The sequence below is a fragment of the Salvia hispanica genome, chromosome 6, assembly GCF_029641045.1.
Source record: "Salvia hispanica isolate PSC_SH4W2 chromosome 6, Shi_PSC_v1, whole genome shotgun sequence".
Taxonomy (NCBI): Eukaryota; Viridiplantae; Streptophyta; class Magnoliopsida; order Lamiales; family Lamiaceae; genus Salvia; species Salvia hispanica.
The window spans coordinates 36,464,767-36,482,359 of record NC_142697.1 but is presented as its reverse complement, the minus strand read 5'-3'; the positions used below and the strand labels follow the sequence as shown (position 1 = coordinate 36,482,359).

At 34.1% G+C, this 17,593-nt stretch overlaps 2 protein-coding genes across 2 annotated transcripts; one reads left to right on the top strand and one right to left on the bottom strand.

Annotated features, from left to right (window-relative positions):
• Positions 1–5,566: 5,566 nt before the first annotated feature.
• LOC125204387 (zinc finger protein CONSTANS-LIKE 16-like) lies at positions 5,567–7,363 on the bottom strand. The gene is made up of 2 exons (XM_048103041.2): positions 6,286–7,363; positions 5,567–6,011 (listed from the first exon to the last, which is right to left on the bottom strand). The coding sequence occupies exons 1-2, from the start codon at positions 7,228–7,230 to the stop codon at positions 5,781–5,783; spliced, it is 1,176 nt and encodes a 391-aa protein (XP_047958998.1). The 5' UTR covers positions 7,231–7,363; the 3' UTR covers positions 5,567–5,780.
• A 7,415-nt stretch (positions 7,364–14,778) lies between these two features.
• LOC125204095 (protein FLX-like 3) lies at positions 14,779–17,593 on the top strand. Its single transcript, XM_048102650.2, has 4 exons — positions 14,779–14,912; positions 16,149–16,685; positions 16,880–17,013; positions 17,174–17,593. The coding sequence occupies exons 2-4, from the start codon at positions 16,159–16,161 to the stop codon at positions 17,296–17,298; spliced, it is 786 nt and encodes a 261-aa protein (XP_047958607.1). The 5' UTR covers positions 14,779–14,912; positions 16,149–16,158; the 3' UTR covers positions 17,299–17,593.

The window sequence follows — 17,593 nt, the reverse complement described above, 5'->3', positions numbered from 1 at the left end:
AAAGTGAAATGGGACAAATTATGTGGGACGGCCCGAAATAGAATATTGGGTTGAATTATCTTGGACGGAGGGAGTAATTTTTAGTGACTTAATCTGCCTGAATCTAATCATTATGTGTTGAGTAGGAGTATTAATTAAAGCTAGAATAAGTAGGAAAAATATAAAACTTTAATGTAAATTAACTAACATGGCTGGCGTGGTGGTCTGGCGTTTCATCACTTAAGCATGAGATCAGATGTTTGATCCCTACTCATGTGAATGGAGCAAATCATTTAATCAGTTTTCTAGTAATCCACTGGAATGGGACCTGGTTCCGCATTTCATCACTTAAGATGAGATCAGATATTTGATCCATATTCATATGAATGGAGCAAACCATTTAACCCTAGCAATCTACTGGGATAGGACGAGAGCTAGGCAGGAGGGATAATTTGGGGGAAAAAAAATACTAATAGTAAATCAGTTGATACTAATTCTTGATTAAATTCTAACGCCACTAAAACTGAAGATATACGGAAAAAAAAAATCCTACAAATATCGAAAAGTTGCCCTTTTGGTCGTTCTAAAATAGAATAGTCTGTAAACGTTGTTCGTTCGTCGCATAATTAAGTAATTAAGAAACATACGTATGACTTCATTGACATATGACAGATTTATTTATTACTACTTTTTTAAACATTATTGAGGCAAACTTGTTACTTTTCCACCCAACTTGACATGAACACCAATTAAACGACCTTCAAGATTCAAACTTTTCTTCCATTATTTAATTTTGGATGCAACATCGACCACGAAAAACAAACCAATTAGATTCCATTTTTCATTTTAGAAAGTCAAAAATTTCTAGATTCCAGATTTAATTATGTCAAATATATATTGAATCTGGATTCGCACCTTTCAGTGTGTGTTTGTGTGTGAGAACACAATTAATCCCTTAACATGAGCGGGACGCCACATATTCGTAATTAATTAAAAACTTAAAATAATGGTTGAGTCGTTGTCTTAGACATGGCATGTTCACATAATTAATGTACGGCTTTGATTGTATTCAATATACTAATCTGGCAATCCATGATCTTTTTCTTCACCAAAGCAGTTAGTTATGCAACAATGCTTCACTAATCAGCTAACCATTCTACAACTATAGTGGTTGTTGTGTCAATTTCCATATCTTTGATGTTTGAAAATAATGCCACCAACATATTCTACATTAAGTTTGTTTGTTTTTATACACAAGTTAAATAAATGAAAGCTTCTTTTAGAACAATCTTATTGTTAATTATTAGTAGTATCAATTATAATTCGTGCTACCAATAATTAATCTTGAGTTTACTTTTTTTAGGCAGTGACACTTTCATGTGGAGTTTTGCAAAACGCTGGCAAGAAGTCGCAGCAGATCTACCAATAAATAATGATAAAATTTGAACTCTTGAAATTAAATTAATTCCTCGTAATAGGATGTCAAATTGGATACATGTGGATATTCAACCCCAAAAATTAAGAATCCACCCCCGAAATTTGTCTAAATACTCCACCTGATACCCAACGTGAAACATACTATTTCAGAATATGTACATGTGTGGGTATCGGGTTGGATCGGGTATTCTCGATACCCAAACCCGAATAGATAGCCCTACCTGCTCATAAAAGACCGGTTTAAGTCACAAACTTTCATTTAACTTATTTATTACTAATATTATATTACCTTAATCAATCATTAAGACGTGGCAGTTCAATGAATTTGTTCAATAGTTTCATTTATTGCTATATAAATATATGTTGAGAGAGAACGTACGTCTCGTTACAACTTAAAAGATCATATAATACCACTACTTTCGTTATCAATAAGTCTTTGATTATTTATAAATGACCCACTAGGGTCGTGGTTTACTTAATAGGCTTAGTTACATTGGATTAAATTATCCAAATGGATGCTACAATCACAACAACACCCATGATTGTGAGAGATTTGTGGTCAAGATCAATTTTAAATATACTAATATGAAAACATTACATCACTCACCCCATAATTATTTAATCTCTTTCTTTTTGTACTTGGAAGTTATAAACGGTTAATTAATTATACTTGTCGGAAATATGCAGAGTTTCCTTCTGCACATGGGACTGAAAGGCATCTTTGATCACCTTGAAATAGAACTCAATAGTATATTAATAAAATACAAATATTTTTAATTAGAAAGATATCTTAAGTTGTAAGTATGTGGCACCGATTAATTAGATGTATTAAATCGTTTTTATTCCTAGCCTAAGGGTAATACTACTAATTAGTAGAACGGAATTTAGTATTCCCAAACTCAAAATTTGATTTAAATTTTTTATTAAAAGTATTATTACTTGAACCATCTGAATGTTACCAATAATTAAACCAGAAATATATAAATTTTAATCATTGTAATTAATTCAAAATATTATTTCACGATTATTTTAAATTAATGTATCAATTAACACACAAAATAAAATATTAGTATATGATGAAGCTTAGGAATGAAGAGTCATGCAAACATTGTACTGAGACTGGTTGACAAAATGGCAACTACGTGGAAACACGAAACCTCATTATTATATTGCACTAGTATCAAGTATACAATGAGAAAATTAATAAGTAAAACTACATTTCCTATAACGAATGCCCTTATCAAATTATTTAATAAGTCTAGCTAGTTGGACGTGGTACGATAAGTACACAAAATTATTGAAATCCCAAAAGTGCAAATTACGTTAATTTTTTCAAATCGTGCACGTGAACTTGAATAAAAAAGTTACTCCATACTAATAAAAACGAAATAAATATGAAATGTTTTACGTATATGGGCCATTATTTTGATAAAATGGGCCAAACCTAAGCTAGTGATTGAAGCAAAACTTTTGGGCCGTAAAAATGCTAGATATCCCATCTTTATGCACAAAATCGGTGAGATGAATTTTTAAAGCTGTATTATTCGATGGTAATCATAATCATGGGATAAATCGTGTTGTCATGCTACATGTCTTTCTCATTAATTTTCTTATTAGTGAATTTTTTTACACGCATGAGAACAAGAGTATGAGGATTGAATAATACATCCATTTTAAGGAAATACAAGACAATGAAGCGCATCTCAGTTGATAAAATGTTTACATTCTAATAAATAGGTCGAGGGATTCGAGTCATTACAGGGTAGATGGGAGAACCATTGTTTACTAAAAAAAAAAAAAAGAAAACTCAATTATTTGTGAGATATTCAGAAAGACACTTAGATGATGCATTGGCATCAAATGTAATTTTGGGCTCTTTTATATTTCTGTCTGAACTAAATACTGTACTACAATTATTTTAGTGAAAATAATTGTGCTTAGCTTCCATCTGTATAGATTAGTGGAATATACTAGGAGTGCATCATAAAAATTATGCAAATTTGGGTAATAGTAGTACACTTCACTAGATAACATTCATTTATACTACTATCAATTCACCTAAGCCATATTTGGAAAATGGAAAACCAATAATATGTCACAAAATGATCAAAATCAAGTCTTTTTCAACTGTAAAAAATGTCAATGGGAATGAGCATTAAATATCTAAAAAAACAGAGTAATAAAAAGGGACCACTTGTGCATGTCAACCACGCATAGATCAATTATTAGAAAATGCCACTTCTCAAATTTAATTTTAGGGCCACTCTAGCCACTATGCTTAAAGAGTGCCTTGATACTTTTTTTTAATTGTATTCTTCAAAATATTTCACTCGATAAATGGGAAACATTGTCAATTAATATTTGCGACTAGTGCTATTGATTACTATCATACTCCGTTAGAGCATCCACATTAGTTATTACTACTCTCCAATAATCTAGCACTAATACTAACCAAAAACACCTTCTGTCACACGTTACTAGGACATTCCACAGCCTGCCACATCACTAGGACATTCCACAGCCTAATAATAGGCTAGTACTAGGACTAGCCGACGCGCCAATAAAACAAATGCACAAATTCACGAATATGGAGAAATTGCAACCATTTTATTTTTAAAAAAACTTACATATTTCAATTAAAAAAAACATAGTGAAAAAAAAACCATCTCCAAGCTTCACCACATGCGGTCCTCGTCTCACTCTTCGGAGTCCCCTTGGCCATCCCCGGCGGCATCGGCATCTCCAGTAGTTCCCCCAGCGGCACCCCGGTGGGGGGGTGTCAGCGCCAAACCGCACCTCATACATGGATGAGGCTCTCCATGAAAGTCCTTGTGTTTGGGGTCCTTTGCCGCGTTCTGCTCATGTATGGCCTTGAACAAGTTCCTTTGCGCTTGCATACGCGCGAGGTCGGTAAGAGAGGCACTGGGCTCGGCGTTTGTGATTCGCTCGTGGCGGTAGTCACTGTCGTGATCCATTTATCTTCAATAGAAATGAGAGTGAAGAAAGAGAAACTCGTTAATACAAGTGTGCAAATGTAATGAAGTGCAACTAGCCGTATATATAGAGTTGAAATAAAAAATAAAATAAAAAATAGTGCTAGGCGATCGCATCATCACAATAGCGGATGAGCGATCGGCTAAGGCCATCACACCGCGGACGACCGCTCGTCCATCCCGCTTTCGCCGACTGCAATAGCGGATGAACGCGACGCCCGAGCCGCTAGCCGATTGCTAGGACGTGCGTTCGTCCGCTATTGTGGATGCTCTTATGCTACACTTCGATGCGGTTATATCTATATTATAAAGATGGGAACTAGGTTGGACTTAAAACTATTAATTTGAAAATTTTGACTATCACAACTATTAGTACCTTAGTGATAGACATTTCTAAAGTGGAATTACTCATGAAGACTACGATCTAATTCAGATTGATGAGATAAATCTATAATAGGCATGAACTGATCCTTGACTAATTTGTTTTGTCAGATTTAAAACAATACTCCAGTATTTTAAAATTGAGAGTATAATTGAAGAAGGTATATCTCCTGGGATACAAAATATAAACGTGTTTTATGAATGGAGGTATTATAATTCACTCTTAAATGAAGGTGCATTTCCTTAAGGTGAGACCTGAAAAAATTGGGATCATATTTTTTAATTCCTGAACAAAATTTATTCATCAATAGAGTATTTCCTTATGAATTTTAATACAGTATGCGTAGCGAAATCATAATTTGTAAATATAATATGAATTAATCGACACCAAATATAAATGCAATTGATAGAACTTGGTTCCATGAGTTTTTAATTTATAAATTACAATGATCTCGGATCCATTATCACAAGATTAATAACTCAAAATATATAGCTATAAGTATACTTTGAGTGACTAATCCATTAAGTGATTTTTCATCCTTGTAAACAAGATTACAAGAACGACATGTCGAAATGTATATAATCGCTTTTGATATCAAAATAAAAAGAGATAAGGGTGCAACAATATTAACAGACTGTAACACTCATATTCTCATCACATTATGCACGTTTTCCCCTCGAAAACTGCAAATACAAATTAAGAAATTTCCAAATCCTATAGTAAAGTCCAGTTGAACGTACCTATTTCGACTCCATTGGCATAACAAAACACAGTATACGGACCAATGGCATAAATTGCATACAAGAATTCAACATAAATCAAACACATAGCTAGCAACAAATATCCAAGATTTACACATGATTATTAGTTATTTCACTTACACACACATTTATACATATGCCTAGTTTTATCAATTATTCACATGAGAAGCCTGCAGATTGTTTCCAGCAGAAACAAGTCGTAGTTAACAGTGTGAGTATATATACTTCCTATTTATTAAGCAAAGGGATTTCTCTCTTCACGAATCTCCCTTTCATTCTCGGCCGCTTCTCCGCATTCAGTTTCCGAACCTCGTACCTTATCTTCTTCGAAAACAACCTCGTCCGCCGCTTCTCCCTATACCTAGACACCCTCGCTTCTCTCCCTCCATCGCCCCCCGCCCTCACCCCGCCAATCTTCATCGCCATCTCTCCGTATGCATGCATTGTCCAACTTGTACCCTGCAAATTAGTTAATTCCCTCCCATATTAGTTTGTACATTCAAAAAAAACATAACATGTTCAATAATCACAAATTACCAAAATATGAAACTACATCATTAAAAAGGTTTAATCAATAAAATAGTAAAATAAGTAATTGAAACCACAAAGTGCACCACAGTTGATAAGACGTTCACCTCTAATTAATAAATTGATAATTTGATTACTAGTGTTTTGTAACTCTAATAATAATAATAATAATAATAATAATTCAAATTAAATGGATTAGGAGTACCAAGGTGCAGCAATCAGGCCACCATTCGCCGGAGGTGAGCTCCGGCCGCTCCCCGCTCGTCCACGGTGACCTTTTGTGGTCCCAAGCCGACATGACGCGGTCGAAGTCAAGTTTCAACAAGGCCTTACCAGAGTCATCCTTTTCTCGAATTCCGGCTTTATTATCTTCTTCATCTTCTCCACATGTGTTAATCGGAGACGCGTAGTCGAAATTCAACTCGAAAGTCTCCCTTCCCAAATCAATCTGAAGAAAATCACGATCCTTCTCCCCAATCTCCTCATCCTCAGCTTTGACCCTCAAACACGGCGCTTCATCGTGATCGTCGCAGTCGAAAATAATCCCCAATCCCTCCATATCATACGCCTCATCCTCCAATCCCTTCCCCAGCAAACTCTCCACATCCGCCGCAAACTCCGATTCCGACGGCATAATCCCTTCCAAATCATTCATCTCCACTTTCGCACAACGCAACGCATTATTTTCTCCGTAATTCTCAACGTCGAACACAGGCACCCGATAAAGCAGCTGCTCCTCGCTCTCCTCCTCGCTGCAATTCTCCTGCTCCGGCACCAGATGCTGCGGAATGATAAATTCGCCGCTCTTCTTCTTCTTCTGGCCCCGCGGAGTTCGGGGCTTTTTAGTGAAACCCTCGTGCCACGAGGGCTTCGTGTCATCGCCGCCGCCTGGGGATAATGAAAGTGAGATTTCATTTTCCTTTGAGGGCGGCGATGACGTGATTTTGAGGCGGACCCTGTCGTGCCTGCGCGCGAGAGGGTTCGCAGAGTGGACGGAGGAGTCGCAGGCGTCGCAGAGGAAGGCGTCGTCTGCAGCGCAGTACCAGCGGGCGCGTTTTCTGACGCAGTTGTCGCAGGCTCTGACGGATTTGCCCCCGACAGCATGGGCTAGTTTGGTGTCGGACACCATGGATTGTTTTGGTTCTTGCATATGTTTAGTTGTGTGTGTTTGTGTTTGTGTCTGTGTCTGTGTTTGTGTTTGTGTTTGTGTGTGTGTGTGTGGGATTGGAATAGATTGAAATGGAGGAAGGAAAAAAGGAGAGATGGGAGTGTGATAGTTTGATGTCTGAGTGCAATTATTTAATCACTGACCCACACTCACACTCTCACACAGATGGATCCACTTTTGTAATTAAAGTATTATTTTAATGATGTAGGGCTTTTGTTGCATGCACTTTTCGACCTTTTTGGAGAAGTTTTTTTTTTGTTTTGTTAAATCGGAAATCATTCAGAAAATTTCATTGCTTTTTAGTGTTTGGACTTTGTTCTAGAGTAGACATACAAGTTGTAGGTGATGTTTGTCTATGAATCTATGATCAAATCATCACCATTTAATAGTATGTGTGTGTAATACATACCTATGGTGTTGATGAATGTAGGAGTTTGACCCTAATTAATAAATGTTGAATTTAATTGCTTTTTGTTTTCAATGTGTTGAGATGATTTTATTACAAAATCAGAGGATTAGTGTGAATGGATATGTAGGAGGTGTTATTGTCCACGACTAATTGAGAAGATAAGTGCCTTTGATCTGTCAAGGAAGGCCTCAATTTTCACAGCATATATACTGCATGATTGGTTGGCATCACTAATAGATAGGGCTGAGAAATTCATGATGTCATATGTAATTTTTTAATAAGAACCTATCTGAACTATAAATATGCTACTCCATTAAATATTGAATCTTATTCATGCCTGACTCATTTTGTGTTGGGGGAATATTCGAACTCGATGTAACACTACAAGATGGAGTATTAACTAGGTTTATTTTGATGGGTACGTGTCTATTGTAAAATTTTCTAAAACTTCAAGGTAGAACCATGCATTAAGTAGTAAGTTAAGATTAATTTTATTTATTTACAATCCCATTGTTGGATTGGATATAATTAAGACTCGTCAGTTAGAAAAGTTATGTGATAACAAATTTCTTTTGCTATATTTTCTATGTGATGACTATTCAAACGAATAGGGTTTAGATTAGATTTCTGTAGGTGCTAGTGACTGTTGATTGTGAGCTCAAGCCGAAAATTTTGAATATTAACTTCTAAATATGGCTCCTTCAACTATTTTACCCCTTCAAAGTAGTATATTCCATCAGATAATTATTTACTTAATACAATAATCATATATTAAAATTGGGTAATGATTATATCCCAGATAAGCAAGATTATGATTTCAAGTGTCAACAAAGAAAGGTGGCAATGGATTTAATTTAGAAGGGCCCGAAGTGGGGACCCATAATCTTCTCTCATTGGCTGGGCATAAAAACTTAATCCTAAGTGCGTGAGCTGATTGGCTGCATTTCTGATTATTGGATTTTCTGTAGGGCCTACCACCCCTCTAGGCATGGATTAAGGCGTTGTTCCAATCTATATGCTCTTCACTCTCTATTGCTTGAAATAGACAGTTTTGCTACTATTTGCCTCCTTTTCTGTTGTACGTATTTGAAGGTAACTAACACTCTGAGAATGAGCTTGGTCCCCTCTTCCACCAAAACTATTCAAATATTTTTTATACATATATTGATCAAGGTAAAATAGATACAGTAAAGTCGATGTCCATGTGGATAGAGTTTATAGTAGTATTTGCTAGAATTTAACGAACTTCCAGTCCAGGCCCACACAAGATGCCTGATTTTCACACATTACTAGTACTTACAACATCGTTTTAAATTTCTGTGCAATTAAAGTTGATCTGAATACTACCAATTTTATGGTTTATAAAATGCAATAATACACTACCATGCATGAGATTCAAAACCAAGACTATAAACCCATTTCACCATATTTGGCGAGCCATTTTGCGAGCACCGGTCAATGTGCTCGCAAATTTTTCGGCATGTGCTTGCTACAGTGCTCTCAATATTTGCTACAAGCCTAATGGGGAGCACCCTTGCTGCTCGCAAAATGACGTTTTGCAAGAATATATGCTTATTTGCAAGCATTTTGGCGCTCGCAAAACAACTTTTTTTTTTTTTTAAGTGTTTGTAATAATGATGAATTCATTGTAGGTTTCATAGTTGGAACTTGGAAGACCGAAAATTGTTCTAAAATTGATACTCCTATTTGTTAATCCAATTTATGCATATGTGTGACGCACACACAGATAGATATGAATGTGATCAAATGAAAACTCTAAATATTGTACAAACTCAAAACTATGATCTGTACTATTGAAAAATGTCAACAGATCATAAAAAAAGCATCAACAAGAAAATATCAATAGAATTTCAACGGTAGTTAATGATTGATGCTGTGTTGATATTGTGTTGATACTATGTTGACATTAAAATTTTGAAATTTTACAATGTGTTGATATTGTATTGAAATTGTGTTGAAGCTGTGTTGATGAGTTTTGAGTTTGTACAATATATAAGTTTGCATTTTATCACTACCCCGCAGATATGATAGTACAAGTACTACATATTATTGATCTATTAATCTACATTAAAAAATTGAGTATTATGGCGGTTGGGTACTATATATTTAAATTTTAATCATGGCGAAATATGATCTTGGAGGAAGTTTGAAGAAAATTTGAAATTGAGAAAATTGATTATATAATAGTGATGTGACACCATAATGGCAATTAAAGCCGAATGCTCTAAGTAGTAGTACATGTATTAAAAGTATGAAGTATTCAAATATAGTAGTAAAACAAAAATTCTTAAGAAACAGCTCATTTTCCCTTGCCAATGAAGTCGGGGCTTTTTCTTCATATTCCAATCAAAGCTGCCCATTTCTTGCAGTTCAAAAGCAACTGTAGACCTTGTACTACTATTACATATAATAACTCAAATAAAAATATTGGCATTATAATAATTAATAACCAAAATGATTATTCTAGTTTATAATCAGAACTTTGATCAGCTTATAATTTCAGTTTGATATATAGCTTATTGCATAGTGTGAAAAAAGTTTCAATTATATAGGCAAACTTTAATTTAGATTTAAAAGTCATTGCAACCGGTAAAATTGGACGATATGAAAAAAATAGAAAAAATGGATGAGAGAGGATTCCACCACTAAATTGATTAAGAACGATTCACCAATAGGGGTGATAATTGTCTTATTATCTATAAAATTATTCACGGTTGAATTGGTAACACGCAATTCGTAATTGGTTCTATATCCACTAGAGGATGTGGTTGTAATTTTTAGAAATCGTGTGCATCAAATTGATTGAGCTAATTAATGGTGTGAATCTAAAAGGTTTGGCATGATAAATTCCCAATTAATGCAGGTGGATATATTGATGAAGACAAAAAACAAAAAGATAAGACCATACTATATGTTTGGTCATAGTGGATAAATAAGATTAGGAGTTATCCGTTTTAAAATCTTACCGCAATTTTCAGAAGAAAAAATTGGTTTATCAAAATATGGCACAGTCATGGAACTGAAAACTAGGGCTGGGGAAAAATACCGAAATACCGAAAAACCGGTCTTATCGTACCGAAAAAATATCGAAAATACCGTTTTTTTGGTATACCGTGACTTTCGGTATGGTATGATACCTTACCGAAAGATTGCGGTAAGGTAACGATATGAATTTTCAAATACCGCGGTATACCGCTGCATACCGAAATTCGGTATATACCTTAGTTTACAGTATATACCGTAAATTAAGGTATATGCCACAATAATATAAACACAATTGTATATAAAATATATTTTATATATTTTTAAATTATAAATCTATTGTGAAATATAAATATAATTATGAATAAATTATATTTAATTTATTTTTAAAATTATAAATTATAAATAATATTTTAAAAACTCTAATTTTCTATTTTAATTGATGTTGAAAGTCAGGTATACCGCAAAAATAAGGTATACCGAACTTCGGTACGGTATACCGAAAATGAGGTACGGTATCGGTATGAAATTTGTCATACCGAATATAAGGTATACCGAAGTTCGGTATACCGAAAACTTTGGTAAGGTAAAGGTATGACTTTTTCGCATACCGTATTTACGGTAAGGTATACGGTATGGTGGTTTCGGTAAGGTATACCTTACCTACCCACCCCTACTGAAAACGACTCCATCATTTTCTCACATGCGATGAGAAAAATAATAATTTCACTACTATTGGAGTATATTATAAACAATAAATCAGACATTTTATAGTACAATACTCTATTCCATGTACAGTTTTTATTGTGAATTTTTAAAAGATCTAAAAGTACTTTTTTTGTATAATGTTGATAATAAATGATTTAAGATAAAGAAAAAACATTAGATTGACAAAAATGTTAGTATTATACAAATAAGTAAAATAAATTAAAATTTATAATCAGAAACTAGTTAAATGTATTTCTCATATACTCCTGTGTCAGAGTATGTATTTACATCTCAACTTGAAAAAGAAAATATCAAACTGTGATTAGAAAAGAATACTAAATAGAGACAGACAGTCACATGGTAGAACGAAAGTAAGACAAGTAGCCCAAAATGTAGTTTTCATGAATAGAAACCAAGTAAATGCCATAATTTGCCCATCATCCCAACCAGCCTATAATTTCCAATTAATTTGTACTCATTTTAAAATCTCAACATCAAATGCACTCCTGCTTCAACTAATAAATTATTCTTTACAACTTACTGTACAAGTTGCAACCTAGAGCCAACATTTTATGCCCAAGGACCTGTTCAGTTTTCAAGTTATGCCAAAAAATAAGTTCAATTATGTGGAATTTTAGATGTTATGTGTATAAGAAATCTTTCTGGGAAGCCCTAGAATTAAGTTAGGTCCGCACTTTTCAATGGAGGAATAGTCGAAAATGAAATTTTGAAGATGATCTGTTTTTTGTAACTGCATTGAAAATCACACCCAGAATTGAAGTCAAGATTCCTTCTTTACCCCCTCATATTTTCATTTCTCCCCGCTTCCTGAGCCATGGCCAATCAAATATGATTCCGATTGAAATTCGTAAATGCACTTGCACCAATCTATTGCCCATTTAGGCAGATCATATGTCTCACAAGGAAAATTCGCAATTCGGCACAGAAGAAATGTCAACCGGCCGTATTGTTATCAACCAATTGAATCAATAATAAATTTAGACATTCATGATATATACACAAAATTTTGAAAGATCCATCATTTCTCGTAGAAGTTATTATGTATTCCAATTTAAAATGTATACTTAGATACTCATCTAACAAAATGTCTAATTATGTTTACTAAGAGCTTGTGAATTAGTATATGATAAATGTCAAACTCATTAATCTATAGAGTACTAGTAGTATCTTACAAGCTAGCTTAGTTCACAAGTCACAACATACAAGCCTAATAAGGAGGGAGCTGATCAGCTGAACATCGTCAAATTAAACTCTAACTTGTTCTTGAGTGCTTTTGTTTAGAAACTGATTGTGGAGCTTTATTGTTCAAAGTCAAACAATAAATTCAAAATTACTAAGGGATCGGTGAAAACACTATAAACATACGATGATACAAGTAATTAATTAAAAATTGTTGGTAGACTCTGAAAGAAATAATAACTATAGTTAAAGCCCGGCCCAATCCGAGCGAAGCCTAACGTAGGAGTATAGTTAACAATTTCAATCCTAGGAATAAACTTGTGGCAATTACACTGTTGACATTGCTGGAGTAGTATAATATTTTCACGGGAAGTGTTATATTAATAACTTATAACTTAATTGATAGTTACAACTAAATAATAGTCATTAAATATTCAAATTAAGGGCTTAGATCATCAATTTCTAAATGTCAATACAATCAACGAAAAATGTCAATAAGGCCATAGAATTAATTCCAAAAAATATCAATAGGGGCATTAATGTCAATTAACTACATGTTTAGTTATAACTAACTTTTAAAAAAAATCCCATAATTTTAAATTCATACAACATATATCAAATTAAAGATAATTTCATAAGGATTCCGACGATATCCTACATGCATATGTTCCGACGTCAAAATTTGAAAAAAAATCGAAAATTTTAAATTTTTTCGTATAGCAGAAATGTCAACATACTATATAAAATATGTCAACATAATACATGTAGAATGTCAATATAAGCAATGGGTTAACATTCTTAAAGCATTGTGTTGACATTCTCAAAGCATTGTGCTGATATTTTCGAAACACTATATTGACATTTTCATCCAAAACCCTAATTTGGAGTGTTTATTTTATTTTTTTTTATTTTATTAATAAAAACAAAAATTACACGTGACAAATTGTAGACCACACGTTTTCTAAAATCCTATGATCTTAAATTAATTGTAGTTAGCAATTAAATGATGAATTAGCAATTAATCACTCCCCATATTTTCATTCGGTCACCAGAAATTTGATGGTGTTAAATTTTTAGACATTTGAACCATCGATTTAATTTATTTCAAAAGGGGATAAATTAAACAATTCATTTAAAATTTTTTGTTGTTAAGTATCGGATGTTTGACAACATAAAGGTATGGTTTGATAGCTATGATAATTGTAGATTAGATTATGTAACTTATATTATTCATTATTTGGTAGCATAGAACACTTACTTTTAAAACCTATGATTAAGGATGAGCCCAATATAATAAACTCCCATATTATATATAAATTATACGGTTTCCATAGTCTGATTATTTATCTCCATCAATTTTGAAACCTAACAAATCTATGTTCTTACACAAATGCTATCATATTAACATATTTTTTAAATATCCTTTGTTTTTATTTCTCTACACCTATTCCACGATTCCATCATTCACAAACTGATCTCAACTCCACGACAAAAATGTGCAGATTGGCAAAAAAAAAAAGTATATGAATTAACAATTATATAATTTTAATTTAACTATTATTGTTTAATCTTTGAATTATGTAATTTTTTGTTTTAATTATGTAAACATTCATAATTAATAAAAAAAACACATTCCATAGTATAAAATACAAATGTAAATTAGATCAAAGCTTAGACACACACCTCTCCATCCGTTGCTCGAGTGATATAGACACCGATTGATTCCTTTTTAAGGAGTCGCAATTAAAGCTTAGACACACACTGCTCCATCCATTGCACCTCTTCGTAGATGGAATTTCGAAACTAGATAGATAGGAAGTAGATGAATAATATATTGACAATTCAGAGACGATTACGAGTCTAACAATATGACATCAATTGTTAGTCGAACAATAGAGAGAAATCGGAGGTAGAACAATGACGACTTGAGCACAAACGATCAACGGGTAGTACAAAAGTTAACATGCAACTCGATGATATTACTTTTACACGTAGCGAAGTTACGTTAGGAGTGGGGGCATGGTATCTCATTATTATATTCTCAGCTTCGTTATGGTTTTACATTACACTCAATCTTCACAGCAAGCTTGAAAGAATAATTTATGGAGTATATGGTAATTTAAATTTTTTGAATATATAATATATTTTATTTTATTTTTTTGTGTATGAATGAAATAATTAGTCCTAAGAATTCAATTGCGTTGAATTTAATACAGTACTGTATGACGTAAAGGGCAAACGACGTCGTAAATCGGAGTCTTCTGCATTCAGCAGTGGCAAGTAGAAACCCTCAAACGATCAAATTCACAATTTCAATTTGGTTTAAACCTCTTGCGATTCACAGGTACGAATTTCCTGAACTTACATCTAAAAAATCTGGAAATAGCTTAGCTTTATTGTCTCAATTTTCTTTTTCTAGGTTTAGTTTTCTTCGTCGAGCTTACGGTTTCGTCTGTCAAATTCGCGTATTGCTTTTCTTGTTGCCTGTATTTCTTCATGCTGATAATGACTTTACCCGAAAGTTTTTTATACTGTTGAGAAATTTGCATAGCTGCTGAAGTCTTTTAAGATTTAAGCTTTGATTTTTTTATGTTTCTCTTTAACAATGGTTAAAATTGAGTGAGTGGAATTGAAACGAAATTAACCCTACGTTGTTTTTTATTTTACTGATAGAAAATTAAAACTGCAGTAACGTTTTTTCGTGCCTGAATTCGTATTTTGCTGTATAAAATTCCATATAATAATATACCTCGATGTGTTAGCACATACTGGGAGGAATTAGGAAGGTAGAGAATGATACAATTGGAGTAGAACCTGTCCCTCACTAGGTTATTGTAACTGCTATTTTACAATGTATGAACAAAAATGATAGCAGGCAGTATAATTTTCAAGTCCAGCTTATGCCCCCATCCCTTTCCGCTGTGATTTTGCTTCTTTGTGCTGTAAAACTCCCTTAGAACTATGCAACTTTGATATAAGAAATGGCTTCTCATAACTAAAATCTTATTGTAACTTGGCCTTTTATGCAGCTTAGAGATTGTTGTACTCAGTCTATATGTATTTCCTATTCGTATGCCTTGTGTCTGTTATGCTGCTTCCTGCTGCATATCTATTAAAACACCTTATATGAACACCTATATGTCTTAAAAACTATATTTGCATTCATCCATGCCACTATTGTGTAATGTAGATTAGAATTATGCAGTATACTTCTGCTTCTCCTTTTTCCCTTTCCTGGCCTTCAATTCATGCGTAACATACTATCTTTCTTATACCTCAGCAAATGTTGGATCTTCATTCTTTCAATGATTATTACTACAATTGCATATCCTGTCATAGTTTCGGGCTTAGTCAATTTTGTGGAGGATAGAGTATTTTTGAATGACCAACAGTAAAAATATTACAAAAACATTTGAACATTTAATATTAGTTATTGCAGTCTCATAGATGATGGTAGTAGTGCTTGCAAATCTGTAAGTGGGAAGATCAGTTCAGAACCATTTATTCTATTTTTATGTCGTTTCTGGCATTAATTCCAGTTATAATGTTTACCCATTACTCTTCTTAACGGCTTATGCAGTCTCCTCCTTATGGCTGGGAGAAACCGGATGCCCCACCACCCTGATAGTTTCCGAGGTGCCCATGAAGATCCACGTTCACTTCCACACGGGATGCCAATGCCACTTCCTCCACATCCTGCGGTACTGGAAGAGGAACTTGAGTTCCAACACAGAGACATTCAGAGGCTCCTTACTGAGAATAGACATGTCATTGATGACAATGTGATGCTTCAGAGGGATTTGACTTCTGTGAAAGATGAAATTCACAGATTGAATCAGGTTATCCCGAAAATGCATGCTGATAAAGAGGCCAGAAGAAGGGAACTGATCGAGAGGGCAATGAAACTAGAGGCTGAACTTCGCTCCGCTGAACCTCTGAGAGTAGAGATTGTGCAATTAAGGGCGGACACACAGAAATTGAGTGCACAAAATAAGGAACTATCGTCCCAGGCTCAAAATATGACAAAGGATATTAATAGACTTCAATCTGAAAATAAGCAAGTAGCTCCTATGAAGTCTGACATTGATAAGATGCGCAAAGAGCTGGTTGATGCGAGGTATGAAATGGGCGTATACTTGATTGATTCTGCTATAACTACCCTATCATTTAATCGTTTATCATGCTAGAGTGATGACAGAGAATTTGAACTTGTACATAGAAATAACCAGAAAATTCGAAAGCGATTTAGCTGTAAATTACTAAATAGGTTTGGTTTCTGAATGAATCTTCTGCTGCCACATCATTATTCAGGAGGGTATATGAATATGAGAAGAAAGGAAATGAAGAGTTGGCAGAACAAAATAGAGCCATGGAGAAAAACCTTATTGCAATGGCTCGAGAAATTGAAAAGCTGCGTGCTGAACAAGCAAGTGCTGACAGGAGGGGTAAGAATCAGTTGTTTCACATATAGCCTGACTCATGAACCTCTCTACTCACTATCTCTCACACACACAGGAAGAAGCATAGAATTACGCTTGAAAGTTGAAACACTTGGTCAAACCTTAAAAACATTGTTTGTTAGCTTGACATTTATTGTTTACCCAGGTGCTGGAGGATATGGACTTCTGAATGGGAGCCCTGAAACAAGATACCCAGGCCCATATGGGGATGTATATGGCCCTGGCCCCTGGGGATCATACGACAAACGCGGTGGTCCTCCACGACGTTAATCCTTGTTCAGGGTCTGAATTATGGTAACATAGTTAATTCCCTCTAACGAAGTCATGAAATGGGAGTTTTACTTTTTCCGGCCTGGTATTGTTTACGGCTTTCTGTTATGAGTTATGACAATAATCCCAATGAGTAAAATACTAGATGCAAATCTGATCTTTGGTGCCAAGTATAAAGGGAAAAGAAAAACATATCTTTGTGTGTAAATTTGGTAGAGGACGTTCCATAGATTTAACTTTTGCTACTTCTCTTCTTGAATTTAAACAAGAAAGTCTATGCTACTCCATTGCATTA